This window comes from Sarcophilus harrisii, chromosome 1 (assembly GCF_902635505.1).
Source record: "Sarcophilus harrisii chromosome 1, mSarHar1.11, whole genome shotgun sequence".
NCBI lineage: Eukaryota > Metazoa > Chordata > Mammalia > Dasyuromorphia > Dasyuridae > Sarcophilus > Sarcophilus harrisii.
In genome coordinates this window covers 644529121-644548273 of record NC_045426.1, presented here as the reverse complement: position 1 = coordinate 644548273, position 19153 = coordinate 644529121, and the positions used below count along the sequence as shown (strand labels likewise).

Sequence of the window (19153 nt, the reverse complement as noted above, 5' to 3'; positions counted from 1 at the left end):
CTGCCTAGAATGACTCCTCTGATGTTCAACAAGCCCTGAACTCCGCAGAAAGGCTTTCCCACATTCTTCACATTCAAAGGGCTTCTCTCCAGTGTGGATTCTCTGATGTTGAATGAGGGTCGAGATCAGCCTGAAACCTTTCCCACATTCACTACATTCATAGGGTTTTTCCCCAGTATGAATTCTCTGATGTTTCCTAAGGCCGGAACTCTGGCTGAAGTTTTTCCCACATTCATTACATTCATAAGGTTTCTCTCCAGTGTGAATTTTCTGATGTCTGATAAGGACTGAGTTCCGACTAAAGGCTTTCCAACACTCAGTACATACATAGGGTTTCTCTCCTGTGTGAATCTTCTGATGTCTGACAAGGTGTGAACTTTGATTGAAGGCTTTCCCACATTGGTTACATTCATAGGGTTTCTCTCCAGTGTGAATTCTCTGGTGCTGAATAAGGTGTGAACTTCGACCAAAGGCCTTTCCACAATCATCACATTTATAAGGTTTCTCTCCGATGTGAATTTTCTCATGTTCAATGAGCTCTGAGGTTTCTTGAAAGATTTCACCACATGTATCACAATGAGCATCCTCTTCAATAGGAAATCTCTGATTTGTAACATGGTTTGAACTAAGACTGAAGCTTCTCTCAAATTCATCAAATTCTTGGTTTTGCTCTCCTATGGAGGCTGTCTGATGAATTGCTGTCACTGGTCTGAAACCCCTTTCCAAAGAAAGGGATCTGTTCAGGCTTTCCTCCCCAGGTTTTCCTAGATGCCTCTCTAACCTGATCTCCTGTTCAAGGACTTCTCCAAACACAGGTCCTTGGGGAACTTCCTCTGTGGATCTTTCTGAAACCATCCACTGAGATTCCACTTCTTCAGAAATTTCCTGCTTTAGAATTAACTCCTCAGTCACAGTCCTGGTTTCATGATCTAAAATAAAGAAAACCCAAATGTCACTCTATAGTTAACTTGAGACAAAGGACACCACTAAGGCATGAAACAAAAGACTTTATCTCCCCCTCCTTTCCCAATTTTAGTTTATCCTTTTCCAAATTTTTTTCCCCTATAGCTCAGGGCAATTAAAGCCTCAGAAAAAGGGTGATGACCTGTTTTAATAGTGATCTCGTTATGGAGAAACAATGAGAAAGAGAAGGATGAAAGGGACATAGCACACCAAAATGATGTGAGAGATGATTGGGGAAAAAAAGGAGAGTAGGAGGGGGAAAGCAAGATGATCAATATGAATACCAGGGATGGGTAGGGACTCATTCTTTCATATTGCTCAACCTTTCTCCTGAAACTTCTTCCTTTTTTTTCATATTCAATTTATGACTTTTACTCTTCTATTCTTCTTAAAATACTCTTTCCTTCTTCCCTCCAGTCTCTTTGTAGAGTAGACCTCCTCTTTGATATAGATAACCCATCCCCCAGATCCTTAATCCTATTGAATTTCAACAAATGAATTTTCATCATTAATTAATTCACTTAGTAAATGTTTCAATAAAAATGTATTAAGCATCTACTAAGTGTAAGGTAATGGGGGGGAAAAGATAACAAAAGGTAACTCTGAGGCCATAGTTGTTAGGAACTTAGATTCTATGATGTAGGATAACAAGGAAGAGTTTAGAGGGAACAAAGAAAGCCCAACAAGATGGTCAAAGAAAATATAAGAAGACAGAGAACACTTTTCATTGTAGGAATTGGGGAAAAGCTTCATAGGGAAGGTGGCAATTGAGTTCAGCGTTAGTTGAAGAAAAGAGTGGAGATGGAAGCCAAATTTTCCTGATATACAGCTGGAGATTAAACACCAATTGCATCAGAACAAAGAGTACATGAAAGTCATTTTGAATACCTCACACTCTCCCTCCCACCTCTTCCTTCCCACCCCCCACCTCCAATATCCAATCTCTAGCTAAGGCCTTTTGATTTCACTTTTGTAACATCTCTCAAATAGAAATCTTCTCTCTTCAGACAGTGATACTACTCTGGTGCAGGCTCTCATCATCAGGTATGCCTCCCTTAAGTCTCTCTCCACATTCCTCTATTCAGCCACTAAAGGGATTTTCCAGAAGCACAGACTCAACTGTCACTCTCCCCGCCCGCCCCCCAACTCTGGTTTCCAATTACCTCCAGCAGCAAATACAAAATATTGTCCTACTATCTTTACAATCCTCTCACACTTTACTCTTCAAAATGTATACTTCGAGCTGGTGATACTGGCCTTTTGGTTTTCCCTTATGAACAAGATACTTCATGTCTTGACTCCCAACATTCTATTTGGTTATTCGCCTCTTATAAAAACTTTCCCTTGATCATGTCAACTTTCAAATTATGATCCTCCCTTTACATCACTACTGCCACATTTCCTGAGTCTGCTTCATGGTTGGAAGTGTCCCTCCTTCACTACTGACCTTTAATTTTCAACTAAAACTTCACCTCCAGTAGGAAGCCTTTCCTAACCCTTAATTTAATCTTAATTCCAATGCCTTCTTCTATTATTTCCTATTATCTTGTATATAGCTTGTTTTGTATATATTTGTTTGTATGTGAATTCCCTTATTAGATTGTAGGTTCTTGAGGGCAGGAACTATCTTTTTGCCTCTTTTTTGTGTTTTTAGTGCTTAACCCAGTCAGTGCCTGGCACATAATCTTTACTGATTGATAAAACAATGCTACTAAGGCAAGTTAAAGCTAGATCTTAGGGAGGATCTCTATTCACTAAAGACTTTGCATTTCATCCAATAGAGCTTTTTTTCAATTTCTCTGTTGCTTCTTAGCCCTTAATTTACAATATATTCTGCTTTATCACCTCTTATAAAAACTTTCCCTTGATCATGCCAACTTTCAAATTATGATCCTCCCTTTACATCACTACTGCTACATTTCCTGGGTCTGCTTCTTCAAAACTTAGTCCTTAAGCCTTCCTCACTCTGATTTCTGCCCCACTTCTCTTAATGGGGAACACATCAGTTATAAAGGTCTTCTTATTAATAAATCCAATGACTTCTTTTTTTGTCCTTATCCTCTTTTAGTCTCTCTGTGGCATATGGCATTGTGGACCATGCCCTGCTTGCTGATATTTTTCTTCCTTTGGCTTTAAGGACACTATCATTATTCTCCTTCCATTTTCTACTTCACTGTCTTTTGATATCTCTTTTTAAATGCAGCCCCTAAATATGGGTGGTTCTCTAGACTTTCATATACCACCATAGTTTCAATTATTGCCTCTAAGCCCAAAATGCCACATGCCATTTCTCCTCAAAAGTACTGTATTTCCAACTGCCTGCTGAACATGTCAGTATGTTCTGCCAGTAATGTAAATTCAACCTACTCCAATCCAAACTCACTTAGCTCTCCCCCTAACCCTTTCCTCAACTCCAATTTCTTTCAGTGGTACCACTGTTCATCTAATAATACTAAGTCCCAATTTTTATATCTGGTTCAGGCTATTTCCATACAAATACTCAAATTAATATTCTCTCCTCTACTTAGAGCAATCACTCTAATTTAGATGCTTATCACTTCTCATCATCAAATCTCTTCATTTCCACCTCTGTTAATAACCCTATAATCTAGCCTGTTCCATTGCCCCCAATCCCAATAGCTTAAAACTTTGCTTCTTGTTAGGAGGGAGGTAATGGTGTCACTGATTCTAGGTTCACCTTCTGGATACTCACTTCCAAAAAGTTATCTCAGTAATCTTAAAGCAAGACTAAATGCAAGTTAATTCCTCTACTAAAAAACCTCCAATGGCACTGAACACCTCACAAAGGATAATCTCTAAACTTTGGCATTCTAAGCCCACCACAAATTAGCTCCAATCAACCAGTCCAATCTTATCTTTCTCTAATCCCTTTCAAGTACTTTACATTCCAAATAAACTGGGCTAATCTCAGAGTAGTCCAGAGCTTTCCCTCTCTTTTATCTCCTTGACTCTGCTCACACTAATATTCTACCTTGTAAAAGATACTTCCTAACTCTCATGTGTTGAAGTTATTCTATTTCTTCAAAGCCCAGTTCAAAAATCATCCATTGCATGAAGTCTTCTGTGGCTGCATTTCTTTCCCTTTCCCCCATGACAGGTGAAAGTGATTTCTTCCCTTTTATTTCTCACAACATAGTTTTGTACCACTTACCTCCTTTTCTTTGTATCTCAGTTACGTTATATGTCTATGTAGGATGCTTGTCAATAGGATTTGTGCCTTATCTATCCTTCTCACTCCCAGAACCTGGTAAGGTTTGTCAAAAAAGAGGAAGATGAACTGGGAAAGGCAGATAGATGAAGAGATGGGGAAGAATTCAGAGGCTGTAGCTATGAGGAAGGGTAGGGGTAGTTCTATTTCTCCTGTAGCTTACTTATAATTTATACTATATATCTTGGCACTGCCTCTAGAATGGACCAAGAGAAAAAGACTCAAGTTTGATGCAACCTTGGGCTGGTCACTTTTATATCTCTAAAGTTTACTTTTAATCTTTATTAAATTGAGGTTTTACTACTTGTACTATCTGACTCACAAGGTTGTTGTTGTTGTTGTTGTTGTCTTTGGAAATGAAAGGCTTTATAATTATCACTGTGACATGCTGTAGTTAACCTTCATCAAAGTTCTACTGTCATTTTGGCATATTAGTGATTGAATTTTCAAAGTCTATAGCAATAGAATACCAGCAGTTTTACCAAGATACTTTTATCAAGACTTGCACAGCCAGATTGAACAGAACTCATTACTGGATAAGAAAAAAAAATGATTATTTGTCTACAACAGCTCATAGAGCAAAGAGAGGCTGTGATCTGTGTTCAGTGGATAGAATGCTTGCACCGATGATCATAGATTTTTTAAATCATTAAGTCCCACTAATGGGAAAGACAGAATACCTTGTTGGGGATCCTGGAGGGAGACCAGGGTTCCATGGTGAAGTGATTCAGACTTTGTTCTTGAAGAATCACTGATTGGAGGCAAAGTCGATGACTCTGGCACTGCTCCCAGGATTGCCATTTCTGTTGCTTTCTCTTCTGACAGCACTTCTGGTTGCTGGTTCAAGCCTGGTACCTAGGGGACCATTAGGAACATGGCAGGTGAGAATACAACTATGAAGAAAGGGGAAGTCTACCCTTAGTTTAGTGACAGGAATTATCCCTGGACTCTAGGGAAGTTTCCATTTTTCTGGGAATCTGGAGCCAAAAGTACACCTAGAGCTCTTGCTTCTAGATTTATTCACAGGGGAAAGAGGCAGGAGAGTAGCAAAGACAATAAATACTAGTAAATCATGGAGGCATCCAGGAAGGTCCAGCAGGGCTCGTGAAGATAAATACCATTCAAGTATATAGGACTACAGACAATAGAAAACATTTGAGAGAAACCTTGGAACAGATAAGGTACATGGTGTAGGTATGGATCATGGATTCATAATTAGAAGAGACCTCAAATGGTGAATGTAATCCTCTGATTATATAGACAAGGAAATTGAGGCCCAGGTTAAATGACCTGCCCAGAGAGTGTCTAAGGCAGGCTTTGAATTCAACTCTTCCTAACTCTAAGCCTAATGCTCCAACCCATTCCCCCATGAAAATGGTACAATAAATTCACTGTATTCCAAAGAGACAAATAGGAAGGGTTCCAGCCACAGGAGATTTAGGTGAAGAATTCTGACACCAACATAAATGGAATTTTCTACTTGCAATTTACCTTACCCACATTTTGAGAAAACTATATTCAAATATAATCTTCCTAGTCTTATTCAAACCCACTCCCTGCCTTGTATAATCCCTGTTTTAAAAAAGTTCCTGTTACTAGAGATGACTCTGAAATTTGGCTACACTACATCTGTCTTAACAGGCAAGTGGATCCATGAGAGCTTCCTTGTACGAATTTGGCCCTATCTTTTTAATCACCATTCCTGTTTTTATCATTTCTCAAAGCAAGGGGTCTTTAAGCTTGTGTGATAGGCCAACTTCTGATTTACTGGGGAAAAAAAAACCCATCAGTCATAGAGTCTCAGAGTTGTAAGGAACTTGAGATAATTTTCTTTTGACGTCTTCATTTTATGAAAAAGTAGAGCAGAAAAGTCAGTTTACTTAAGGTCAAAGAATAAGCAGATGGCACGAGGATTCAAATTCAGTCTTATTATTGAAATTCAATTTTCTTTCTAAAGCAAAAGGTAGAAAATGTATGGTGTAGTGATAAGACAAAGTTTAGGAATCAGAAGTCTGCTATTTCTGGCTCCATTCTGGGCCAGGATAAATCTCTGAATGGAAATATTTTGCACCCTACCCCACAAACATTTAGCATTCTATTACCTCTGCACCTTTTTCTCCCCCATTCTTTGCACTTAAAAAAAAAAAATCTTCCTTCCCATTTCCTCATCCCCCCCTACCTACCTGAAGTACATACCAGCAGTACAGTGAAAAATGCTGAATTTGGAGTCCAACAATGTGGATTCAAATCCTAGTTCAAAACTGACTCTACAGCATGGGGCAATCCACTTGACCCCTCTAGGCTAGTTTCTTTGCCAGTAAATCATGATATGGGAGGCCCTTCCAGCTCAAAATCATTGAGTCTTTAAAACTTAATTGAAATACTACCTCTTCCACAGAGATTTTTTTTTTTTTGATCCATCAGTAACAGCCATGTCATGACTTCACACTATGTTTTAAAATGCTAAGATTCATCATGAATTTTTGTGTATCAGAGTTATTTGTGTTTATCATCTCTACTAGCCTAAAGCTTATTTAAACTTTGTATCCCACCTTTTCTGCCCCTAGAATCTAGAGAGGTGCTCTGTACCAAACAAATGTACACAGTGGACTTAAGAATAAAACCTTGAACAAATTTTCTCCACTTTTATATCTCAGTTTCCCCATCTGTAAAAGGAAGAAGCTGGACAAGATGCTCTTCAAGGTCCCTATAGATTTAATGATCAGACATTCTCCAGTTGTTTTTCCTGAGCACTTCTTAAGTGTTCAACCCTGCACAAGGACACTGAAGATAGTTTCTGTCCTTACAGATTTTACAAACTCACTGAAGAAGACAAGAACAATTCTACATTGCTCTCTCTACTACCATACAAGAGTTGTAGTTTGTGTCAGTAGCTTTACTTACCCTGAGGATACTAAAAAATCAATCAATTTACAGTATTTATTGGACTCTAATATGTGCCAGGCACTATGCTGAGCAGAAGAAACACAAAGACAAGAGTGAAAAGTACTTGCCCTTGAGGATTAGCAGGTATAGACAAAATATTTACAAGATGATGAGGATGGGATAAGGAGAAAGGTTAAGAAAGACTTCATGTAGGAAATGGCATCTGAGCTGAGCTCTAAAAGAAATTATTTTGAGAAGAATTTTGAAAAATGAAGGTGAGGAAGGTGTGCTTTTCAGGTATGAGTAATAGCTAAAACAAGACTACTTGACTCCTGATCTCTAAGAAAGTAAACTAATATGTTGACATTGATCAAGGTAACCTTCCTGGACTGTAGAACTAACTATAATGAGCAAAGGAATCCAACAAAAAAAATCACTTATTTAATAGCTCCAAGCATTACTGTTTGCTTCTCTGCAAAGTACACTTGTATTGTCACACATACAACTTATAAAATATTTCTTTTTAAATAAGGAATCTAAACATATGCAGTGAGAGACATCTGGAAGTGCGAAATATTTTTTATAGTCTATACTCTTGAAAATTAAAAATAAAAATGATAGTGAGTACAGGAATCCCAACCTATAAGTTCCAAAGCTAACAAAGGAAACTTCAGTTTTAGAAAATTAACCCTCTATTTTTTTGTTATTGTTTTTCAGTCATGTCTAAATCCTTGTGATGCCATTTGAGGTTTTCTTGGCACAGATACTGAAATGGTTTGCCATTTCCTTCTCTAATTCATTTTACAGATGGGAAAACTAAAGCAAACAAGATAAAATGACTTGCCCAGGGTCACCCAGCTAGTAAGTATCTGAAGCCAGATTTGAACTCCGAAGAATTTTCTTGACTCCAAGCCTGGCACTCTATTCACTGTGCTACTTACCTGTCCTTATTTTATCATCAATTCTACTGATATTTGAAATTCCTTTTGTCATTAAAGCTAAGATCTCCATGATATAATTAGTCAATTACTCTATTATCTGTATGTATATAAGCATACACACAAATCTATGCATATACACATAATATATACATATATGTATACATAGTTAACATATACATATATGCAAATATGCTTACAAACCCTGTCTTTGGGTCAAGGTATTCTTGTGTATGAAATAACAGGCAATTATATATTTAACTTGAAAAACCAACTCAATGAATGGTTGAATGAACTGCTTTACTAATTATTCTCTGTGTACAGTTTCCATCAATCTTTCTCTCTTCTTTTGCCATAGATTACAGAGAGCTCTTTATTTGGCAGACCTTGTTGATGACATTTAAAAAATCTTGTCTTGCTGATATTATGGACCTTGTTTGAAATTTCTGTACAGATGACCTCCAAAGAATTTAAAACCTATAGCAGAGGATTCAAAGGGAAAACACTAACTTTGACATATCCAAGTACCTTAAAAAATTTGTGTGCATAAGTATGACAGCTTTAAAAGCATCAAATTTTAGATTTTAATATTTTCACTGGTGAGAATGGTAGTGAATCCTGGTCAAATGGACCCTTTAAAATTTTCAAATACCTGCTTGTATATGTATACAGCAGTATCAATCCCTACGGTGGAAAGGTATAAAACATTTAACTAAACTATGTAATTACTTACAGTAATTAAAAAGAGATAGGTCAAAAACTGAATTTTCATTCAAAAAGTTCTGGCCTGCCTTCTCTCAAGAATTATTGCTAACATCTGTCCAGTATAAGATCTGGATGGATTGATCTTGGGCCATATAGTGATGGTCCCTTCCAAATCGTTAGTAGTATCTACTTCTATTTCAGCAGCAAACATACTCGGTTTATAGAATCTAGACAGAACTTCTTAAATCCTCTGGTCCTGCCATGTTTGATGGCAATTTCAAAAATTTCTAAGATCTTCTCTGTTGTCAAGTAACTACCCCAAAAGTATGAATATGGTATTTCCAAAGGTAAAAGTTGTTCCATTTCTCAAGTTCCTTAAAGAGATAACTGCATTGTTTGTGGATTTTCTTTTCCCTAAGGAATTCAATTTCTTCTGGTTTAAGTTTATAGATCATATGTCCTGAAGTACTATATACTACTTTAAGGTAAAATCCGTAACAGATTTTTAAGCCATGTACATGATGTGCTTTAAGAAGAGGATGTGCAAAATATACAAATAGAAAACATGAAAGCATCAAAGAGGTCATCCAATTTGGGAAGAAAAACTTCAGAAGAAATCAGGCTTCCCTCACAATAGGGCTTCCAGTATGGCAGGATAAGTTCACATTGGTGATGATACAGAAGGGATTTCTGGACTGGGTGAACTCAAAGATCCTTTCCAGCTTTGCAATTCTGTGGAAAGCTGAGCCTGGAGAAGATTGAGGGGGAAATTTAGGGAAGAGAGCTGTAGGACCACTTGTTCAGATGATGCAGAAAAAATTCCTCAATTAGATGAGATAGTCTTAGAATCACTAAACAATGAATAAAGGTACCCCCTGATGTCAATTGACAAGATTAGCCTCAACTAAAAAGCCTAAAATCCAGAACCCTCCCAAAGCCTTGGAAATTCCACAGAGTCTAGAATCTCTTGAGGGAGGCTCAGTTCTGGCAATGTGTCCCTATTTTCAAAAGAATAATGTGAAAATCTGTATAAAGAAAACATTCACAGAAGGCCCTGGAAAATTTTTCACTTTCCCGAGTACAGATTTGACCAGCACATTGGAACAAAACACTCAGAAACAAGTCTGCCTTGTCTAGGACTTGGTTTTTGAGACACAGCCTTCTTCAAGGGAAGGGGACAACTGTCCTATGACACTTCCATGAAAAGCAGTTCTAATACTGCAAAACCATAATTCTAGTTAAAGCCAGAAAGCTCAGGAAGAATTATGCACAAACAGTATTAGCAGCAAACCAGAAAAACAAACCCAAATAGTTATTAAGATCGCTTCAGTTGGAGCAATACAGAAAAGCAATGAGCAGTGTGCCAAGAACTCAGTTGATTCTATTTTAAAGCTTGCATTCTTAAGTCATGGTTTGAAGACTATAACTAAGGGGAAAAGAGTTTACCCACCTCCACCCAGGAAAATCGCAGCTGAAACTAAAGGCCTATACAACTGTCTATAACACAAAGAAATCTATTCCAGAAATGGAAATACATTTGATGAACTAAATGAAGGGTTCCAATTTCTGTGGGAATTTGTTTTGATTGAGGAAGCACCTGTTCTCACATGGAGACAAACAGACCCAATGCTGAAACAAATACACAGAGACTCCCGTACAATGCCATTCAAAAGTCTTTGGTTTAAAGACCTCTACAGCATGGCTTACACCAACCTTTCTTAGTCTCACAGAATTAGTCATAATCATAGATCATTAAAGATAGAAAAGATCATCTAGTTGAAGTGACTCACTCAAAAGTCACACAAGTAATAAAAGAGCCAGAATCACTGTTCCATATATCTTCCATTCCTGCCAAAAAAAATTACTCTCTAGCTTCCAAACTATATCTGATCCTCTTTCATCAAGGCCAACCCTTCTCCACAGTTAGCAGAAAATTATTTTCCTCTTCTTTCCCCTCTAATCTTCAATCTCTTTCTTTCTCCTGGTTTATTCCCAGATTATCAGGCCTCTACCAGTCTTCAATCTCTTGCCCCTTTCACAGTCAAACTCCTAGATAGGAACGGTTTATTTTTTTTTCTGTATTCTCAGCACAATTCCTGGCATGTATTAAACCCTTAATAAATGCTCCATACTTTTTTTGTCGGGCCGGCTAACCCTGCCTGGAATGCTCCCTCCCTTCCAAATCCAACCCGACCTTCAAGTTTCTCAATGAAGCCTTCTGGGGATCCTCCCCAGTCAGGAATGAACTTTCCATACTGACCTCATAAAAGTATTTGGTTTATTATACTTAGCTAAAACACTTCTAATAATGTATTGTTTGTTTTTGTTAAAGAACCAGTGATTTCTTGGAAGTGGGCAAAACTTACAATGCAGATTAATACTTCTGCAATTTGTTGTCTTAGCATTTCCCCAGGAGGCACCAAGATTAACTAATTTGGTCAAAGCCACACATGGTCCATATAGACCAGAGCATGGACCTGACTCAAGACCAGCCCTCTATCCATACACACTGAGAGTACATAGGGTAGCTGATAGGTGATCAGGAGGAGTGAGGAAGTTCAGAGCTCAGACATTTTCTAGCTGGGTAATCCCATGCAAATACCTTCACCTCAGCCTGCCTTAATTTCCTCACCAATGAAGTGCATACATATAAGGCACTGGATATATTTCCTTATCCTCACAATAATTCTGAGAAGCAGGTGCTATTATTATTCCTCTTTCCTTCTTTCAAGAGATGAAGAAAATGAAGCATATAAGTGTTAAATGACTTGCCCAGATCACGCAGCTACTGATCACCCTCAGTAACTGTCCGGGGCTGCATTGGAAATACAGGTCCAGCACTCTATCTACTATCCCCAAGATAGAATGTATAATATAATACAATATGCATATTACGTTACGGCATGACGTGTATGATAGATCATATAACAAGATGACAGGTCATGTTGCATATATCACATAATAACATGTGACGTGAGTATAACATATTAATACATTAAGAGCTGGCACTTGTAATTCAAGGCCTGCCAAGGAGGCCGTGATAGGAGGGGGGCTGCCTGCCGTCCATCCTCCCATCTCCCCGTCGCCCCCCCCCCCCCCCCCTCCCTCGGGCCTGCCCCGTCGGGGCGCTGACCTGCGGCTCAGCCCCTTGCTCCTGCTGCAGCCTCAGCCGCAGCAGCAGCTCCACGCCGGCGGCCGCCTCGTCCCCGGAGCGTGGGCTGCGGCCTCGCACCCAGGCCTGCACGTCTGCCGGCAGGATGGTCAGAAACTGCTCGAGCACCAGCAGCTCCAGGATCTGCTCCTTGCTGTGGCGCTCGGGCCGCAGCCACTGGCGGCACAGCTCACGGAGCCTCCGCAGCGCCTGCCGCGGCCCGGCCGCCTCCTGGTAGCGGTACCAGCGGAAGCGCGGGCCCGACGCCGCCCACGGCTGCGGCGGCGGCTGCAGAGGCAGCTGCAGAGGCTGAGGCGGCGGCGGCGGCGCCACCCGGGCCCCGAAGGCCGCCATGGCCCCGGATCTGCTCGATGCCGAGGTTGCCGCTTCGCTCTGGGACCAGGACGTTCCTGACGCACGGTGCCCGAAGGTCAGGCTCGGGGACCAGAAGCGCACACAGCCAAGGGCCCGCGGGGTGACGTACGAGCAGCGCCTGAGCCTCGCCCGGACTCAGTATTCCCCATGTGTAAAATGGGCGGGCCGGACTCCGGGACGTCGGGGCCACGCCCGTCCGCCTACCCTAGAACTCCACCTCTCGGCTGCGGGGGGGCGGGACCCCGGGCCCGCCCCATAGGACAGGAAGTTCCGTTCTCGATCACCGGGGCCGCTCTAGCTGCGAGGAGGACTCGAGATCTCAGTAGTCCATCCAAAAGCCTTACGTGCAAGCTTCTCCCCTGTGCTAGATACTCCTCTCTAGGAATGTCGTAATTTTTTAATAGTTGTCTCTACAGATTTTTTTTAACAAGTTTACGCGAAATACATTTAAGTTTGATCTGTATTATCAACATTTCCCTATCTTTCTTAAGTCTAAACAAAGAACAAAACGTTAAATTTGGCCCGTTGAAAATTTAACAATCAGCTCTTGTAAGCCAGGGTGAGCCGGCTCTAGCACACCCCTATTCCCCAGTCCCTAAATTTGGGCGTTCCCAGGGGCTCTGCGCTGAGCCCTCTTACTCCCTGAGTTACCGAAGCCACTCCTTTATTCTCAGCTAGCTGAGAATATATTATATTAATGACTCAAATATGTCCTGCACTCACTCTCCCGAGCTCCAGATTTAGAACTGGACTGGACTTTAGTTATCATCTAATAAAACTTTCATATTGTTTTTTAAATTTAATTTGAAATTTTAAAAGACTTTTTTAAGTCTTAAGCTTTAAAAGCCCCAAATTTCCTACCACAGATCTAACAAAATCTTTTGTTACCTCAAAATGAAAATCTTTTTTATGAAACTGTTTCATTTGTAAAGTTTCACATTATTTGGAAACATATGAGGCAGCAGCTTATAAAAATTCTTTTGATCTTTGCAACATTGTTTCATTATGAATTGTTGGTTTCCCTTTTGAAGTGTAGTTTGTTTTTTTGTTTTTTTTCCCCATGAATGTGGAAGTTGAGAGAGATCATTTGAGGCATTAAAAGTCATTAGTGGAAAAAGTATAGAAAATCACATGTTGGGCTTCCACCCTTGTGGCCAACCCCTTGAGGCCCACAAGTGACATGTATAGTAAATGGCAGAACTGGTCTTCTGACTTCTAATCAAATACACTTCCAATTGTACCATTTAAGTGGTAAATCAAATGGTTTTAAAATCAAACATCTTTTTCTTTTAAACCTACTTATTTCTCCCAAAATTTCCTATCTGTATTTAGGAAATCACCATCTTTCAAGCCTCTGATTTTTCCCCTATTCTCAGTTTCCAAACTCTCTTCCCCATCAGTATCTAATCAGTTGCTAAACACTGTTTTGTTGATTCTCTCCACAAATATTTTTTGTATTGTACTGTATTTTTTTGCATTGTAACAGATTTTCTCCACTCACATTACCACCAGTTCATCACCTCCTATCTAAATATTTTTTTAAAATCTCATTTGTGCCTCACAACAACTATAATATTTAGGTTGGTGCTATTAATATGCCATTTTAAAAGATGAAGAGACTGAGATCCAGAATGGTGAATCTATTTGCTAGGATCACAGAGGTCCAAAATGACATTCAAACATGAGTCCTCATGCTAGGGCTAACACTCTAACCATTTTGTAGTGACTGTCTAGGCAGGCAGCAAAATGCAGGGGAAAGAGAATCTGTAACCCAGGTTTGAACTTCTGGGGTTGATGATCCAAATTCTGATGACTCTGGAAAAGTCTCTTTTTATCTCAGGGTTTCAGTTTCTTTCTTTGTAAAATGAAGGAGATGGACAAATCTCTCTGCTGAGATACAGATCTGACTTTATCCCCACCATACTCAAAATCTTTGGAGCTTCCTGCTGCCTTTTGTATAAAGGACAAATTCCTAATCCTGTCATTTAATGATCTTCATCTTCACTTTCAGTATTGCATCAACCTACCTTGCTGGATTTGTAATATTAGTACCTTTTAAAAAACTATGTTTTAGTTAAACTGAGCTATGATGCATTTAAACTACTTAGCCAAATTTGATAGAGCCAAATTAACTTTTGATAAATAGATGATCCTGAAAAGATGGAAAACATTTCCATAGTGTTCTCAACAGCCCATCATTAGCCAATGCTGAAGCCATTGACCCATATATCTCAAGTTGATGTCAATCCTTTTCTAGCTGAACTTTCAATTGAAGAAGAGGTCTTGAATACCATTAGGTTCTTCTTGTATAACAAAGCACCTGATGATGATTCTATTCCAGCTGAAATGTACAAAATGGAGGGAGAGAGGGTACATTTCTTATACAAAAGCTGATTGAAGAGTGCTGGTCCTGAAATCGGGAGGGCCTGAGTTCAACTGTTGCCTCAGACACTTAACACTTCTTAGCTGTGTGATCCCTAGCAAGTTACTTAACTCCAATTGCCTCAGAGGGGAAAAAAAAGTTGATTGAAATCTTTCAAATTATATAGCAAAAGGAGGTTATCCCCCAGCAGTTTAAGGATGTTTCCATTGTCTAGCTCTTTAAAGAAAGAAGAAATAGATTGTCCTGTGGCAATTACAGGGGGATCTCTCTCTTACTCATTGCTGACAAGATTCTTGTCAAAGTCTTTAATAGGCTGATACTTCACCTAGAAGATGGTCAAATATTTGAGAGCCAGTGTGGTTTTAGAAAGGTGGAGAAATTATTGGTAAGATAGTGTTTGCAGAAAAACTGCCAGGAGCAGAATAGAGGTGTGAATATAGTGTTCATTGATCTGAACAATACCTTTGATATTATCAGTAATGAGTGTTCATGAAAGATCATGGCAAAATTTCATTGCCTGGAAAAGTTCATCAACATTGTACACCATTTCCATGATGGCATGGGTTCTGATAAATGTATGATACACTCGTGCTTTCCCAGTCTTCAGTGGAGTGAAACATGGCAGTGTGACACTTTTGGATGCCAGTGACTCCTCATGGAGCCTACTCAACACTTATATGAACTTGGAAGGTTAGGTGATCCTGAGTGTAACAGCTGACTCTGATTGGTTAACAAGTAATGAGTGAGAATGAATATTATAATGAATGGTAGCCTTATTCTAATGATGAACTGGGGGATATAACTGTGATCATGCCATTTACTTCCAAATCATCCCCAGCTTTGGAAAAATCTAGACAAAGGATCTGTTGCCCCAACCTGAGCAGAAGTCAAGAGGCTGGAGTTTCACTTTAGATTAAATTTCTTGTAAGATTGGGTGAGATAAAAAAGATCATAAAGGAGGGAAAGGTACCCATATGTGCAAAAATGTTTACGGCAGCCCTTTTTTTGTTGTTGTTGTGGCAAGAAAGTAGAAACTGAATGGATACCCATCAGTTGGAGAATGACTGGATAAGTATGGAATATTACTGTTCTGTAAGAAACTATCAGCAGGATGATTTCAGAGAGGCCTGGAGAGGCTTACATGAACTGATGCTAAGTTAAGTGAACAGGACCAGGCGATCATTGCACATGGCAACAACAAGATTATACTATGATCAATTCTGATGGACATGCCTCTTTTCAACAATGAGATGATTCAGGCCAGTTCCAATGGTCATGTGAGGAGGAGAGCCACCTGCACTCAGAGAGAGATGAGAAAGTGTTTCTATAATCATTAATATTGATTATTTACTCTTGGGAGAAAAAGTACCAGGGATCCTTTAAGGGACTTTCTTCTTGGACAAGATCATAAGATATTTTCAGCTCTGCTGATATAATATCTTTTAAAATTCTGATTTACTAAAGTTTGACTCAAAACAATCCAGAAAAATTCTAGTCACTCCAGACTAATATATCTGTACTGCCTATTAACTCCTAAAACAAAATGAAATCTTTAAATCTAAGGTCTGCTGTTACTAAGGTGGTTCAAAGTAATTTCAGGACATACTATTTACTAAAATATACAATTTCATAATGCTCATAAGTGATAGATAAAGTTCATTCTTTATTATAAGAAAACTTGTAAGATCATCTAATTTGGATGGGACTGGCCCAAGTTTTTCAAACTTAAGTTTTGAGTCAATTATCATATAGTCACTGTATGTATGAACCTCCAGAATGTAATTATTAATTTACAAAAGAAAGCTAAATGAAATAGTTTTATATTTGCTCATTGCTAATTGTTGCAACATGAGAAATATAATAACTTAGTCCTAAGCTATGATTATTGAAAATTTTGCTATTTGAGGTAAAATCTCTGGGACTATAATTTGATATTGTTCTAAGTTTTGATTTTATGTATGATTATTTGAATTGTCATGAAGCCAATTGTTCACCTTTCAAGACCATCTTAATATTTTTCCTCCTTTTTCCTTACATAGCAAATTTCTATCATCAGGGCAAGTGAATAATGGAAGACTGAAGGAACTTTGACTGAGTAGGAATGCCAGGTGCAGCTGTGCTGTAGAGAATCAGCCCTGGGGAAAAAGGAACCAGCATAGTTGGGTGAGTACAGAAGCAGTGGGGCAGGGATGCTGTTGGCTGCCAGACTAGCAGAGAGGTGGAGCTTTTGATTTGTGGTTCCAGGTCAGAGAGGAGAGATGAAGTGAAGCCAGAGGGACTATCCGCCTCTACTCCACAATTAGAGGTGCTTACACTAATAATTCTCATTTTAAGTAAATGACAGGCAAAGAAGAAAGAACCTAACCATAGAAACTTGCTATGGGAACAGAGAAGACTGGGGTTCATCTTCAAAGGAGGTCAGTGAATTTAAAAAAAAAATAAAAAGAAGTCTCTTCTATACCAAAAGTATCATTAAATGGTTGCTTGTCCAGAAAGAATTTATGGGACTCAAAAAGATACCTTAAAAATCAAATGTGAGAGGCTGAGGAAAAATTTGTTTAAAATTAAGGCTATCCAAGAAGAAAATGACTCTGAAAATTAGAATTAATTTTTAAAAAGTCAGTGAAGCTATAAGAAACCAAGAAATAAAGCAAAATAGGAAACATGAAAAAAATAGAAGATAATGTGAAACATAAGAATATCAACAGATTTGGAGAAGAGATCAAGAAGAAAAAAACATAAGAATAATTTGACTATCTGAAAGCTGTTACCAAAAAAAGGACTTTGACACAATAGTGCAAGAAATAATCAAAGGAAATTGTTCTGAAGTAATAGAACACAAGGGAAAAGTAGAAATAGAAAAAATACACCAATCACCACCTCAGAAAGATCCTACAAGGAAAACACAAAGGAATATTATTGCTAAATGTAAAACCCCCAGATCAAAAATAAAATTTTACAACAACAATAACAACAAAAATGAATTCAAATATGCTGGAGCTACAATTAGAATTGTATAGGATTTATCAGCAACTATAATAAAAGACCATAGGTCCTGGTATAATATATATTGACAATAAAAAGAACTAGGCCTGCAGCCAAAAATATCATATCCAGCAAAACTAATCATAATATTGAATGAAAAAAAGAACATAACAACCTCACAGATTTTCGGCACTTTGTCTCAACCAAACCTTAACTCATTTGAAAATTTAACACATAAGAGCCAATCTCAAAGATTAATTTTTAGGGACTCAACAAGGACAAATTGTTTACCAATGAGTTCCTGAACTTGCTATCCCCTTACTCATAATTATATATTCATGTGTAGGATTAGGCCCTTACAATACCCCTTTCCTTCAAAATGCTATGAAGATTATATATGTGTATGTGTATGTGTATGTATGCATACATATATATAAATGCTCAAAAAGGGAAGGAAAGACATAGATGTGAAAAAAAATTAATTTAATGGAATAGTAAATGTTGGGAAGGCAATAAGATTGAATTGTTTTATCTAAGAACCAGAATATATATGTATATCTATATATCTAAATCTATATTAGCCAGGTGGCACTATGAATAGAATATTGGACCTGAATTAAAAAGACTCATCTTCATAATTTTAAATCTGGTTTCAAACACTATTAGTGACCTTAGGCAAATCACTTAGTTCTGTTTGCCTCAGTTTCTTCATCTGTAAAATGAGCTGGAGAAGAAAATGGCAAACCACTTCTTTGCTAAGAAAACTCCCCAAGTGGGGGTCACAAAAAGTAAGATCCAACTGAATAACAACAGCAAATATGTGTATGATGTGTATGTGTGTATACATATATGTATGTATACATATATATTATAGCACATGTAAAAATATATTATACACAAAGTGTTTTTTGTTAATAAAGTCTCAAAATTAAGGGTTTTTTACATGTAAAAGTATATTAAGAATTCTAAATCATGTCTTCCCCCCAAATTTTGAAGTATCTGTATGAGAATATTAAAAGATAGGAGAGCTCATTTTCCAAGGCAGACCCTGATGGGCCATTTTAAGATTACTTTTTTTTTTCTGAGACAATTGGAGTTAAGTGATTTACCCAGGGTCCTGAAGCCAGGAAGTGTTAAGTGTCTGAGGTCATATTTGAATTCAGGTCCTCCCGACTTCAGGGCTGGTGCTCTATCCACTACACCAACTAGTTGCCCCTTTAAGATTCCTCTTTTAGCCTGTTGATGACATTGTCCATATTAGATTCAAGGTTGGGGAAGATAAAAACGTGCAAGCACCATGCAAAAATTGAAATTCTGTGAACATTCAAGTTAATTATGGGTTCTTAATTTGGTGTTCAACTTATAGGTCTGTTGTTATTAGCATTAGTTTTATAAAATCTGAATGGGTTTTCACCACATGAACTAATTACTGGAAAATCAATCTGATTTAATTGTCATGGTTTACTAAAAATTATGCAGTCTTATCACTAGGAGGTTTTAGCAGCATTACCTAATTACCATTAACCTAAGGGTCTCTG

At 38.3% G+C, this 19153-nt stretch overlaps 1 protein-coding gene across 1 annotated transcript in view; it reads right to left on the bottom strand.

The window, feature by feature from the left end:
• Nucleotides 1-12466, bottom strand: part of LOC111719504 (zinc finger protein 135) — a 43950-nt gene extending 31484 nt beyond the window's left edge. Inside the window, exons 1-3 of the mRNA XM_031947654.1 lie at nucleotides 11855-12466; nucleotides 4873-5047; nucleotides 1-929 (exon numbers count right to left, since the gene is read on the bottom strand). Coding sequence (XP_031803514.1) covers nucleotides 1-929; nucleotides 4873-5047; nucleotides 11855-12226 — 1476 coding nt within the window. The 5' untranslated portion in view covers nucleotides 12227-12466. The remainder of the gene's footprint in view (nucleotides 930-4872; nucleotides 5048-11854) is intronic.
• Between the last annotated feature and the right edge of the window lie 6687 nt (nucleotides 12467-19153).